General features: G+C 44.8%; 1 protein-coding gene across 1 annotated transcript in view; it reads left to right on the top strand.

The window, feature by feature from the left end:
- LOC146817887 (N-acetylglucosamine transporter UNC93A-like) overlaps positions 1-14674 on the top strand; it is a 515214-nt gene that overhangs the window by 150701 nt on the left and 349839 nt on the right. Inside the window, exon 3 of the mRNA XM_085611375.1 lies at positions 3983-4212. Coding sequence (XP_085467501.1) covers positions 3983-4212 — 230 coding nt within the window. The remainder of the gene's footprint in view (positions 1-3982; positions 4213-14674) is intronic.

Below are 14674 nucleotides of genomic sequence, written 5' to 3'. Positions count from 1 at the left end.
TGTTTCTGGCCTGGCGGAGGAGTTTTGGATGTGGGGTAGAGGGGTGCTACCTCCAGGATCTTTCGGCTTGCCGGAGGGCTCTACTCTCGTTATTAAGGGATCCTGTGAACCAGGGGTTTCTGTCTTTGATTTGGGTTCTTTTCAGTTTTAGTGGGGCTAGATCATCAAGGATGTTTGGAATGGTCGCAAAGTAGTGATCATTGAGGCCACTGACTGTTGTGATATGCGAAGGGGGGAGGCGGATTTGCATCGGGCCTCAAGTTCACTTCGGTTCAAGTTCTTGGTGTCTCTGATCCAGTGTTTAGGAATCGTCGGTTGCGGTACTTTTGATTTGTGGGTGCCAGGTAGATGGAAGGTGATGGCATAATGGTCAAACCAGTCGCAAGGGTCAATAGAGATGAGCTTGACAGTTAATTCTTTGGAGATGATCCAGTCAAGGGTGGCCCCTTTTGAGTGAGTTGGTAGTGAGCAGGCTTGGGTTAGAGCTTGATCTGCCAGGAGGTCTTTGATGGCGTTGACATGTGGGTCCTTGGGATCATTCCAGTGTAAGTTAAAATCACCAAGGAAAATATCTTTGGTATTAGTGGGAAACTTAGCTGTGATGATTTCCATGAGGTGGTCGGTGAAGGAGTCATTCTTGCCTGGGGGGTGGTAAAAGATGTGTAGGTTGCATAGTTGGGTGGAGTTGCTGCAAATAGCGAGGGCAAGGTATTCGCAGGATTCGGTGGTGTCCTCTAAAAGTTCCGTGACAAGAAGGTTAGAACGGTAGATGCAGGCGATGCCTCCTCCTTTCTTTTTAGATTGTCTATCCAGCCTTGCGATGTTGTAGTTGGGAGGGACTAGAAGGTCCAGGCATGGAGCCATGATTCTGTTAGGATTGCTAAGTCGAGGTTTTTGCAAAGGATGAGATCAGCAATATCTGTGGCGTGTTTAGCTGCTGATCGGCAATTGATTAACAGACCAGACAGAGATGATTTAGATGGAGTTTCGGGAGTCTGGGCGGCCAGGTGAACAGGTGCTAGATTACTCTTAACCACAGTTCTGTTACAGACGGTGGCTGGCCTGTTGGGGTTGCTAATGACCGGGCGGATAGCATTCCCGTCAAGAGGATAAGGGGTAGCTGGGGTAGAGTTGTAGTCTCGGAGGATGGCCAGAATTTCCATTTCAGTGAGGTCTAGTGGACTTGTGGCAGCAAGGGAAGAGGTGTAGGAGAGGACCAGGGTGAGGGCCTCTGAGAGGTGACATGGTTGCTTACAGGGACGAAGATGCCTCAAGGCTAGCGGAAGAGGTTGTTTAGGGTGCTCTGTCAACTTCGGGGGGTGGAGTTAGGCAGGGGCAAGAGGTTAGCGAGGGAGAGTTCAGCGAGGTGAAGGAGGTTAATTAATTCCAAGATAGAGATATGGATGCTCTGGGTTAGATTGGTAGCTCTGGAGAGCAGGGAAACCGTTTCCCTATCGGGTGGAGGCGTTAGAGGGTGGGGGGCAGTGGTTCAGAAACCGTTCTGTCGGCATGTATAGGCGAAAGTAGGGGAGGGCTAGTACGGCCTGTGTTGTAGGTCATTTGAACTATGCTGGGGCCCCATTGCGGGTTGGGTTGAGGGCTGGGAGGGCAAGCACGACCTGTATCATAGGTCTTTGGGGGCATACAGGGGGCTAGTAGGGAGGGGACCAAAGGTCTAGGGGTGATACTAATGGCGAGGCCTGGCGCCATGCTGGAGTGGATAGGGGGGTTTGTGATGGAAGACCTTAGAGGGGTTTGTGAGTGGCTGGCTACGCTGCGTATGCTGGATGAGGAATCTTCGGGGCGGGAGTTGGTTTCCCTACCAGAGTCATGCACGTGGTTTCTGAGGAGGGTGAAAAGGTCTGCAAATTTATCCAAGTTTTTGGTTGAGGCTTGGATCAAGATAATGCCATTTTTGTAAAGAGTGATGGTGAGGTCAGCTTGCAGGGTTGGAGAGGGAGTTGTTGTTAGCTTGGTGCCGTATGGAATGTTCTTTGTTGCATGTATATTGAGGAATTGGGCAAAGGTTTTGCGCCAGGCAGAGGTTCTACTAGAGTAGAAAATGAGGTCATTAATGACTGTGCTGTTGTCCGCGCTATAACGAAGGTCAGAGATCAGTGACTCTGGGTGCCTTTTCAGGGTGGCATCTTTGAAGGATTTAGCGGCGGTTTTGGAGAGGTTGGGGGATAGACCAGAGTGTACGAATTTGCCCCCGTGGCGGAAACGCCAGGATTTGCCATGCTGGCTCAGGTAGGCTACTCAAGGACCAATAGGGACAGTTATGCAGCGGAATGGGCTGGTCGCCGTACGGGAACTGGAATTGAGAAGTGTCAATACCATGGGAGAGCGCACTATTGAGGTAAGAGCCTGGTTGGTAGCTCTCTGGAATATCTAGCGAGGATGAGAATGATTGGTAGGCAGCTCTCAAGGAATAATTAGTGAAGGTGAGGATAGTCTGGATGTCTTTAGGATTTTCACCATTTTGGGGTCAGGCAAAGAGAGGTGGTTGTATTGTCTTCAAACTGTTGCCATTTTATGGTCAGGCGAAGAGCAATCTGCCAGATATAAGACTACTGTGGCGATACCGACAGTAAATCACGGTTGGTGATAGGCAGTATATATTTCCATAATGCTAAATGCTCATCTTTGATGATGTTTGTGTGATCAGATCATGGGAGAACCACTGCGGAGCCGCCATTTTAGGTCCAGGCAGCCGTCGGTTTCAAGATGGTTTCAGTTTCCTGCAATTGATCCTTAAGGGAGATCCGGGTGAGCAATGATCCCCGTAATTATCAAGGCACCTCCATGGGACCAGGCGGTCATCGGTTCCTGCAGTTTAAGATAACTAGGGGAGATCGGGAAGAACAATGATCAGGTCGCCACCATTTTAGGTCCAGGAAGCCGTTGATGCGTTGCGTTTCTTTGCATCAGGTAGGCATTACATGGGTGGAGCATGGGCATTCTCGTTCAACAACCCATGTATTTTGATGCAAACCCAGATTAACAAGCACTTGTAAACCTGGGTTTGTGGCAAAATGATGTGCCTAATCAACAGAGGTGTAAAGAAAAGAAATACCTTAATATCTCCCCATTACATCCTGTTTTTTGTGTTCTGCATTCTGCTTGGAGGGAGTGGGCTCTCCATGAAGATATCCGTACAAGGCAAAGGGTGTGCTTAGTAGGGACAGGATGTGGCCTAATGGCTAGTGCGGTCAACCTCGAAGCTGGGAACCCGGTTCGAGTCTCGGCAAGGACACTCAACATCCTGTGATTCTGGGCAAATCACTTAATCTCCCCATGCCTAACAAAAAATGAATGTGTCCGTCTGTAACGCGACTGGTGCTCATGTAAAGTGCTCTGATACCCTCGGGTCTAGTCTGTGCTACATTAAACAAAACAAAAAATGTAAGGGCTATCACACCTAATGGGGTGTGGCTATTTGCACAGAAACTGATGTAATACCTGGCTCATTGTCCCTGTTAGCTCCTGACCCACGGGAGGGAGAGGGGGGGATTGGAGCCACTTGAAACTAGGAATATCAGGTAAACACTTATTTTATGTTTTTGGTCTGTGCTTTCTTCTATGCAATGCCCCAGGTTATCACAAATCCCAGAGGCAGTGTTTTTGTCACTGGAAAGGCTGTCTCCAGTCTGAGTCTGGCGGTCTCAGTGTGGTAGAACACTGATGAAAACTGAAGCTCTGTACTTAAAGCCCCTGCAAAGTAACTGACTCTTGCTTCAATTGCTTACCTTCTAGTGTGGCAGTTTGTGCGATAAGGAAGAGAGTACTGTATATTAAGTGTAAACTGCATATACCATATGTGAAGTGTCTTTGGAGAGCCAGAGGAAGAAATGTTAATACACAAACCAATTAGATAAATATAATGCTGTCGCTGAAAAGGAAAATGGTTTGTGGATGGTATTTCTAATTCTCATTTTTTCTCGATAAAAATGTATCCATAAATTAATGTGTTTATTTTCAGGTACACTTTGATGCCGACTTCTGTAATCCTGGGGTTTGCAGGAGGCCCTCTTTGGACTTCAAAATGCACATATCTTACAACAAGTGGCATCAGATATGCAGAGAAAAAAGGCAAAGACAAGACACACGTTGTGAACCTCTACTTTGGAATATTCTTCCTGTTATTCCATTCAGCAGGCGTTTGGGGAAATCTCATCTCTTCTTTGATATTTAGTCAGAGAGTCACTAAGGGTAAAGATTATTTCTGTATTTGTTTCATTATTACCACGCAATTACTTCACTTACAGAATGTATTGTATCAGGGCATGATGCACACAAGTCCTTGAATTAACAAAGCCAGCACAAATGGCTTCCCAAATGGAAAGTCCCAATTCGTAATGCACAAAAGGGCTTTACAATTCATAACTACCCTTGACAATCATCATGCACACTCTGTGAACCCTTGAACATTTCAAATGAAAAGAGGACGCAATGGGGTGGGTTTTTTTGTACGGTTTTTATATAGCGCTGATAGAGCCCTTTCAGCATTTTGTATGGGTGCACTATACTCATGGTTGATACGCACCTTCATATATTCCTATTATTTGCTGTGTCTTAAGATCATTAACATGTATTCAGTAGACTCATTCAAACATTCATTGTAGTGAAATGTTATAGTATGATTATGTATGTATCGTTATGCCTGCATATACAGAGAGCAGGACAGTCTTATAACCACACCATGCAACGGTGTCTAGTTTAAGTTGCCCAAGTTTCTAGGCCTAAGACTATAACTGTTTTTGCACCTCCTTGGCTTCTCGAGAAATACAGAATTAAATGCATGTTGTTTTCAAGAAATAGCAGTGTTTTCATCCTACTGCAGGTATCAGAATTCCAACTCGTTATTTTCAGATTGGAAAAGATACAAGGAATATTTTGAAGACAGTTGGAAGCGAGAAGGGAAGATGTCTCTCTTGTCTGGCTGGTCTGGGAACCAAGGTCGACTTGGTAAACAAAGAACTTTAATTAACAGAGCATGAACCTCCCCGCTTAGAAAAAGTGGCAATGGAAATCTTTTCCAAGATGAATCAGAAAATCGAATTCTATATTGTATGATGTGCAGGGACAGAGACCCCAGACTTCTGGTTGCTTTTGGAGAGAAAGGAGCATCTTAGAACTAGCTCCTAACCTTAAGCACTTTAATTCATTTTGACGTGAGTACTTCTCAGGAAGTCAACACATGCTGACACCTTTGGGATTAGATGGAAGGGTAGTTGGGTAGCGTCTCCTTTTAGTATAGTGTACGGACAGATTTGTTGTATTTCTAATGAAAAGAGATTTAGACTCTGCTTCCATCCTTAGTTGTATCTTGATTCTTGAATTTACAATTGTATTCTTGTTATGCCGAATTGCTTATATTCATAGAATCGGCTCTGTATTGATTTTTCTATATCTATATATGCTAATTTTACGATGGGTATACATCCTATTATTCTTGGCCTTATAATAAATTGACAAACCCAAAGTCAGAGTCTGTGGTACTTTCAGGTATGCTATTGACATCTTGTTATGAAATGTTTCTGCGCCTCCACTACTTTTAGTAGGTAAATAAAAGATCATCGGCGCTAAATTGTTAGGAAGAAGACAGGGGTGCAATTTAGCAATTTAGCGTAATCAGCGCAAACTTGACCCGAAGGTATCGGAGCGATTTACAAGAGCACCGGCGACATTACATAAGGAAACAGGCATTATTTGTAGGCATGGGGAGATTAAGAGATTTTCCCAGAATCACAGGATGTTGAGCCGACACAGAGACTTGAACCCAGAGAGACAGGTACAAGAAAATGTCAGAGCGTGATGTAACGCCAAATTTGGCAACGCAGGGCTCCGACATTTTCAAAATGCACGGATGCGCCTTATTTACAAAAATACAGCGCACCCCGGCATTTCCCCTGGCACTGGCGCTAAAAAAGATCCCTACCACCAGCTCAGGCACCCTTGTGCCATGTTGCAAGGGTGCCTGCGCTGCAGGAGCGATTGTTAATGTGCTGGAAGGGACTCCAGCAACAGGGGTTCCCTAGTCACATTCCCAGCAGCTCTGGTTATTACACCACACCCTCTAAGGGGGGTTACTCTCTCTTAGGACTCGCCATGGAATGCACAAATGCTTAGCAACTTATAATGATGTCGAAAATCGACATGGTACCAAATACAAAGGGTAGGCAGCAACCATTTGCAAACTGTAAGTCAATAGCTAACAACTGACTGTGTTTGCAGTGCCTACACCTGAAAAAACATACAACTTTCCCAGATACTACTGCATTCCCTCCCCAATGTCTAATTCACAAAGTGCCATTGAAGGGCAGCGGTCGAAATGGTGGCACATTACAAATCTGAATGCTGGGAGAAGTCTGCTGTATCATTCAGACCTCGGTCCAATCATTCACTAATTTTCATAATGAGGCATAGGAAAGTGCCCATCTATTAATATTAATGAGTCAGGTGTTTTGCCTCACACTGTGAACAATGCCTTTCTCCTGGGATGGATGACAGAATCCCTCACAGCAAAAAGGGCGAGGCTGCTTGTAGCATAACAAAAAAGCAAAGCTCTGCAAGCAGCTTCTCTGTGCATCATGTGCCATGAGTAATTAACTTGTTTCATTGATGAACACTGAATATTTAATTATCAAACATTTGAATCCAAGTATATCTGCCTCTCTAACTGCCACCATTAAGGTGTTGCACTACAATACCCTGTAAGAATATCTTCTCATATAAAAATTGTGTCCTAAGTTTGTGCTGGAAACAAATCATCCCATTGGGTCTGTATTTTCTCTTAATAACTTCACTTTGATGATAATATTGTAACAATATTTAGGATACCTTATTTATGGCAGATTATGTTTCTTGAGGTAATCATTCTCACATTCAACCCACTATGACCACTGAAGCTTTCCTCTGACGTTCTTCTGGATTAGGCACCACAGAAAAGACAGGTCATCATGGTGTGTGGATCCTGCCACATGTATTAGTACTCACTTCCCAATCTACGCACCCTCCACTGAGTACCACTATCCATGAAGACCACTCAGAAGCAAAATAAGAAATCACCTTTTCTGAAATTTCTGATCACCCCTCTTCATTAATGAAGAAGAAGTCCTCTTAAGCAATTCAGTTTGTAGAGTTTGACCATGCAAGTCTGTTCAGTCATTCATTTATCTCCGCATTCATATCATTCATCGATTCAATTAAATTGATTTCTGGTAAATCCTTTCACATCATTTGTACTTTCACATCATCTGTGCACATGCAAACAGAAAATGCTGTCATTCGCAGGGCAAGAGGAACCGGAAACGTGTCAATGGTTGCACCTCCTTCTTGTTTAAGGAACGAGAGATTTGTATGTATATATATATTCACTGAAAAAACCATAGGTTTTACAGACGTTATATTTAGGAATTAGCATTTAAAAAAACCTTAGAAATTCACTGAAAAAAAACATAGGTTTCAGGGACATTATAGTTAGTTGGACATTTGACTCATATAAAACCAGAGAAAGTCACATATTACATCACTCATGACATGGTCAGTGACATCACTGATGACGTCACTGATGACATCTCAAATAACATCACTGATGACATCACTGATGACATCATCCAGTGAATGTGTGTTTCTGTAAAGTTTTAATATTTTTCATATATATCTATGCCAAGGTGTATTGAAAAAAGAGTGAATTTACAAGTCCCTGAATGGATTATTTAGTAGGAGCGTGCCTGACTGTATAAGTGAGTGATTGAACATGTGTTACTGAATGTATGGGTTAGTGACTAAACTGTGTGAAAGTCTGTATTAGTGTCTCAGTTGGTGTATAAACGGCTGCATGGGTTGGTGAATAGCTACATGAGTGTCTATATGGGTTATTGATTTGTTGTCTGAGTAGCTGTATGAGGGCCTGAGTGTCTGTGTGGGTGGGTGTGTGACTCTGTGCATACATTTCTGAGTTGGTGATTCACAGTTTTTATGGATTCAAAAGTATATCTGGGAAGGGCTGTATGGGTGAGTTAGTGTGTGTATGGGTGTGTTGGTGAGTGAATGAATGTCTCACTGGTATATGTGTGAGTAACTACATATGTTTTCAGGCAGTATATGTGAGTGTTGGAGTATATAAATGACTATACATTAGAGTAAGTTATTTGAAGGAGTGGTTGTATAAAAGAGTGTCTGCTTGTATCAGTGATTGTATAAGATATATGTGGTGTGTGTATAAATAACGCAGTTGGTGTATATAACTGTATACATGAGCAAATGGGTATGTGATTGATTCTTTGCATGACTGACTAGGTGTGTGAGTAACTCTATGGATGAGTGGTGGACTGTGACTGTATGTATAGGTGTATGAGTGCATATTATAGTACTGTATTGATGATTAACTGCATGTATAAGTGAGTGGATGTGAGTGTAGACCTCGGAAACAGTCGGTGGTATGTAGTATCTGGCATTGTTGTGTATATGGTTTCAAAAATAGTAGTCTGTATTTTAGAGTGCGTGTATCAAAGTTTATATTAGGCCATCAGTATGTGCATCAGATTATCAGGTGGATGATGTCATCAGTGATGTCATTTGAGATGTCATCAGTGATGTCATCAGTGATGTCATGAGTGATGTCACTGACGATGTCATGAGTGATGTAATATGTGACGTCATCACCAGTGCATTGCGGGCGCGCGAGTTATAGTTAGCTCAACTAACTATAACGGGTGAATTTCTCCGGTTTTATATTGTAGTGAAGGCAGCGATATAGATGCATACATTGCTATGTTAGCATAAGTGCGTTAGATGTTAGAAAGCCATCTTGCCACTTTTGCTGCTTTTGCACACGACACTGCAGAGACATGTTATTCTTTAAATACTGCTTGCTTGCTTTTTCTTCACATGAGAACTGTCTGTTGTTCACATCCATAGATGTGCACTGCGACCTTGGTCTGAACATTGTGTGCAAAACACTCTGAGCAGCCAGACAATGTATATTTTTGAGTTCAGGTTGATCGGCCCACTCTCTAGCCATAATATGCACACAGCTGCAAATACCCGGGTGTCGAGAGCCTTTAATATTACAGTTTGCATGCGTTAGAAACACATCCTGGAGAAGAACATTTCCAGGCGCAGAGCAAAGCTGATCCTGTGATGTGATTCACCTAAGCTGATCTTTACGGTATAGGGATCCCCATTCAAGCATAGAGACCTTCTCCTAGTCTAATAATATTAGTTTACTAGCGAAAGGAAGGTGGCTGTATTCCACTGTCATTTATACTATGATTTCTCCTTTCATTTTCTATGGTATTGTAACAATGCTGATGGTTTTAATTATAATCATTTGTCTGCTTATGTTAGCCAAAGTACTGCATCTTAGGACACGTAGTTTATAACATAAACCTTTTAAACTTTACTGTGTCTCTGATTACTCTTGTTGTGGACTGATATGAGAATAATAACAAACAGGTATTTCTGATTCCCACCATTCCTGAGAGTACTCTAAGTCGCTTGTTCTGGGTTGTCTATACATTGGGACCTCTGAGATAATACGGATAACGAATGGGACACTGATGCTGGTCGGATAGGAGTTCTGGGTACTGAGGTGAGTTTTTTGGTACACCACAATTCACTGAGGTCCTGGTTTCCTGCGCATAGTTCTGTGCATGAGCAGAATCCCTGCAACATGCCGCACCTAACGTTTGGTCTTTTAAATTGAAATGCCTTAGTAGTGCTTATATTAGTCCACAATACCCTCACTCTTGTTTTCCGGATAGCGGGAGTGACGGATTTCACCTACCTGTTAGTAACCTAATAGGTTCATACAAGCTTGTTAATTAAAAAGGTGTTTTATATTTCTGAACCCTTGTGCTACTGTAAAATCCGTAGTTGTTCTTCTCTGTGTCCTTATGGCGGTCGAAATTGCAGCGCATAGTCGTACTCCTTTGCGGCGTCATTTGACGCAGTATGGGGTACCGGACGATAGGAAGGCCGTAATTTTTGTGGTGAGTGCGGACACGTCCCACCCTTATGAGTTGCTTTACTCTTGGGTGACGCTGCCGGAAGTGAATACGAATGGTAAGACGTTTCACTCATATACTCACACACGGGTCCCAGCAAATTATACGCCATACAGGAAGTTAGAGATTCCCCTATCAGCCTGGCAGCATAGCATTTGGTTTAATGGCGCCCTTCCCCATGCGGTTGCACCGGCTAGACTCGGCCCTTTGTCAATTCCAGGGGCCACGTGGCCGGTGCTGGCCGGATTTACGCCTCACCCCCGCTATTTGACTATTGTGTTGGATGAATTGTGTACACTCCATACTGCCCTGATTACAGTTTATAGGGCTTTGGTGCAATACGTTTCACGCAATGTGCAGGTGGGGGCACCTGCTGTTGCGGGTCTACCAGCTGGTCATCCTGCGGTTGTTATTAGCCCAGTCATAGTTAATTCGGTGATGGGCAAGCGCCCTCAGAATAAGGACAATTTGCCTTATTGGCTTGCCGAGAAATTTGACCAACTGGAAGCAGTGTTTCCACACTCTGCAACAGTGGAGAAACACAGAATACTCACCATTAGTTTGCCGAAAGACTTAGTCCCAGAAGTGTCCGATTGTGACAACTGGGGTAAGGTTTTTGCCGCCGTCTACTCAAAGTGCTTTGGCACTCCGTCTATGGCTGTGCTTCCCTCCGTCATTAAACGTGTTCAAGATAACCACGGTCCGAAGGCGGCTGTAGAGTTGGGAATGCGACTTGTCGGAGTGTTCGACGTAGTTGCCTCTCTCGTCCTTGGTAATCTCAAGGGAGATGCGGTACAATTCCAAGTGGCTAATGGCTTAGCCCGCGTCGATGAACTCGATAAGCCCAAAGAGTTCTCTAAAATTATTGCGGAGGCTTATAGAACTATTGGCCGCAGTAGTTTAGGGGTTAAACCAACTATAGTCATTTCTGACTTGATACAACAAACTAAAGTGAGCTCGTCTGTTAAAGACCATCGTCGAACTTTTCCAAAGCAAACTTTGCGACAAAAGAAACAGGGAAAGCAGCAACAGAAACAGGGGTCTGGTCCTGCATCTCCTGTACAGCCGACTAGTGAACACACATACGATTTGCGCGATCACACTAGTAGTAAGTCACCTGATAGATTTCAGGTTACTGAACGTTCTCCTCGTTCTTCACAGGAAACATCTGCCTCGCAGTCCGGTGGCAGAGAACGTGGCGAAGGTCGGGGTGCCCAACAAGGACGTGAGCAACCCCGTCAGGCTGACGGTAAAGGAAAGCAAGACGAGTTTGCACGTCAACGTCCCCCGTTTCAGAAGAAGAAGGTTGCTGCGCTAACAGCGAGGTATGCCACAGATAGTGCGGACGCAGCTTCGGAACCTGACATGGGCGATAACGCTGCTCAACAGCGCAGCAGAGGTTACAGTAGTGCGGCAAGCACTACGTCCATTTCTGGAGGCGACAGCAACTGACACGTTCATTACTGTAGAAACTGCGGACACTAGAGTGGCTCCCCCTGACAGACTATGTGACATAGTCCTCTTAATTGAAGATGACATACAACGCACAATACAAGGGATTTTTGGGATAATCTGACCTCTTCCTATGACATACTCTTGGCGGAGGCAGACTGGCCCCCGACTTTCATTTTAGATGCTCCCAGAGGGGAGGAGGTAATCCTCCCGTCCTTTTCGCATACGGTGCCAAAGGAGCATGCTGAAAGGTTTGCCGAAGAGTGGGCTCAGGTGCTTGCACCGGCTTTGTATCGTACTCAGGTGGGCTGGGATAAATTGTCCCCCAGCCATGAGATTCCCTTACGGTCTATGCCTCAACCACAACCCCAATATCCCATGCGCCGCAAAGCTAGATCTCACGTCGCGGTAATCCTTGAGCAATTGGAATATCAGGGTGTGATTGAAACATGTGTGTCACCAATGAATAATCCTTTATTCACTGTAACGAAACCTGATGAGTCGTACCGCCTAGTTTTGGATTACCGGCAGCTAAACTCTCATTGCCGGACATGCGCGGTACAGAATACCCACAGTTCTGCCCTCGTTGATAGTCTTGTGCGTAAAAGGTTTAAAACCACACTTGACATATCCAATGGCTTTTACAGCCATAACCTGTCCTCTATTAGTAGTCAGTGGACAGCGTTTACTTCTGGCGGCAAGCAAAAACAATTTAAAAGATTGGCCATGGGCTATAAAAACAGCCCTGGCGTCTTTGCCGCATGTGTAGTCTCTCTGTTAGAGAGCATTGACCCAGATGTGTACTCGTATGTTGATGATATCTATCTCACAGGCGATGAGTTGCGGCCGCATCTGTGTCGCGTTGATCGCATTATTGTTATGTTTGCAGACTTTGGTTACAAATTCAACTTTGCGAAGTCTCACATTGCAGAGTATACAGTGTTGTTTTTGGAATATGAGCTCAACAATGAGGGTCGAGGATTAGCTCCTCACTTTCTGGAGAAGTGCGCATGTCTGCGTGCTCCTACAACATTGAAAAAATTACAGTCTTTGCTGGGCTTTCTGAATTTCGGTCGTACGTGCATTCCTGATTATGCCCAGCGTATCAAGCCGCTATATGCCTTGATACAACCTACTTTTTCCAAATCGAGCTGGCTGCCAGAGCATTCAGCCATTTTGCAATCATTTCAGGCTGATCTTGCTTCAAAATACTTACTGAAGCGTGATACCCACACAAACCTGGTAATAAGAATTGTGCCAGGCGCAGTGGGTTTCACATACTTAACGTTCAATGAGGGTGATACAGTCCCCATTGCATACAAATCACACCTGTACACTTCGGCTGAACTGCGCTTTTCCTCTGTCGAAAAAGTTTTGACTGCGGTGCAGATGGCGATTCTTAAAGAACGAGCGCTGTCGCAAGGAAAGCGCATGTTGATGGTCACACCGTATCCTGCCCTAGAGGCAGTGACGAAAAGCCAGTGTACCCAATTCTAAAGCTTTGCATCCACGTTGGATACAATGGGCCACTTCTTTGACATCGCCAGATGTCACTTATAACTTTGATGCCTCATTGCAGACGCAGGAGTACTTACAATATGAATTCGTTTATCTGGCTCCTCTGTCTTTGCACCCGCTCGAAGATTACCATTGTGTCATTTATACTGACGGTTCGGCGCAACCGGCGACGGGATCAAAGCACGCCTATTCGGCAGCTTGCGCAATTGTTGCAGGTACTTTCGTGAATGGTGAATTCCAATCTGATGTCGTGCATACGCAGTCATTGGGTGATTGTACCGCACAGTTGGCGGAGCTCCGTGCTCTGGTGCTTGCACTGGAGTTTGCTGATCCTCGTGTCACTACTCTTATAGTGAGTGACTCGTTTTACTGTGTTCAGTCCTTCAACGACAATCTATTCTTTTGGTCTCAAAATGAATATCGTGATTCCAAAGGTAGTACAATTAAGCATAAAATGCTTTGGATTCGAGGGGCGGAACTTAAAGAACATCTGCCTCTCGTGAATGTAATTCACACTCTTGGGCAACAGCGAGTTGGTGTCCACGCTGTCGGTAACAGCTTAGCTGACGAAGCAGCGAAAACAGCAGTGGCGACATATTTAGTAGTAGCAGTTACAAGATCCAAAAGTAAGATCGATGATGACATCTTGGCAGCTATTGCTGCTACAGAGAAGGGAAGTAATTACCCGAGGGGTTTCCTTTCTCGTTACCATTATCACTTAAGTCCTGATAAAGTCTCATTAGTGAGAATTAACAACGTTGGTGACAGATTGATTCCCAACGCGGACTGCAGACCATCGCTGTTATCAGCGGCTCACGAGGGTATGGCGTCTGCCCATGCCGGCGTTGCAGCAACTGTTTCTCTGTTACAACAACGTTACCGGTGGCGTGGGTTATATAAACAGGCTTGCACGTATGTCCTTGATTGTGACATTTGCCAACAGATTAAACCTTCAACTGCTGCGCTTCCACCACAAACTCAGTTGTACATATCCAATAAACCACTTGGGTGTGTTTATCTGGATCACTGCTGTCTATTCTCCTCTGATACTGCATACAAGTATATCTTAGTTTCAGTGGATTCGTGCACACGTTTTCTGTGGGTATGGCCACAAAGGAGTGCTGATGCCCGTACTGTCATCAGGGATTTGTGTGTCTTTGTGGGAAGTTTTGCGTGTGGTACCTTTCATTCTGATCAGGGCCCTGCCTACAAAGAAGCCATGAAAAGTTTGGGGGTCCAAGTCAAATTTTCATCTCCATACCGACCTGAGGGTAATAGTGTAGTGGAGCGGATTAACCGTGACTTAAAGCAATCCTTGACAGCTAGGGTTTTAGGCACTGGCAGGAACTGGTTAGCCCATCTGTATAACGTCCAACGTGCACTTAATAATCTCCCTAGAAGGTCTCTGGGTGGGCGGACCCCATACATGATGCTCTTTGGCATACAAATGTTTGTCCCGGAACTTGATGGTCTAGACATGGCGGTGTCTGCCGCACCCTTTGATGTAGATGATCACGGTGCTGTGTTACAGACTCTACAAGAGGATAGAGATAGTCTCGCGAAGGAACACATGCCCTCCACATCTGATGCTGCACTTCAGATGCCGGTAGTCGGCTGGCTACCTCGAGTTGGTGACCTGGTCCGTGAGAAGGTGGAGAACAAGAAGGAGTTCGGCCCCTCTTATCGTGCCC

Source organism: Triturus cristatus, chromosome 6, assembly GCF_964204655.1.
Source record: "Triturus cristatus chromosome 6, aTriCri1.1, whole genome shotgun sequence".
In the NCBI taxonomy this organism is placed as follows: Eukaryota; Metazoa; Chordata; class Amphibia; order Caudata; family Salamandridae; genus Triturus; species Triturus cristatus.
The sequence above is the reverse complement of the archived record's forward strand: the minus strand, read 5'-3'. Positions and strand labels throughout refer to the sequence as shown.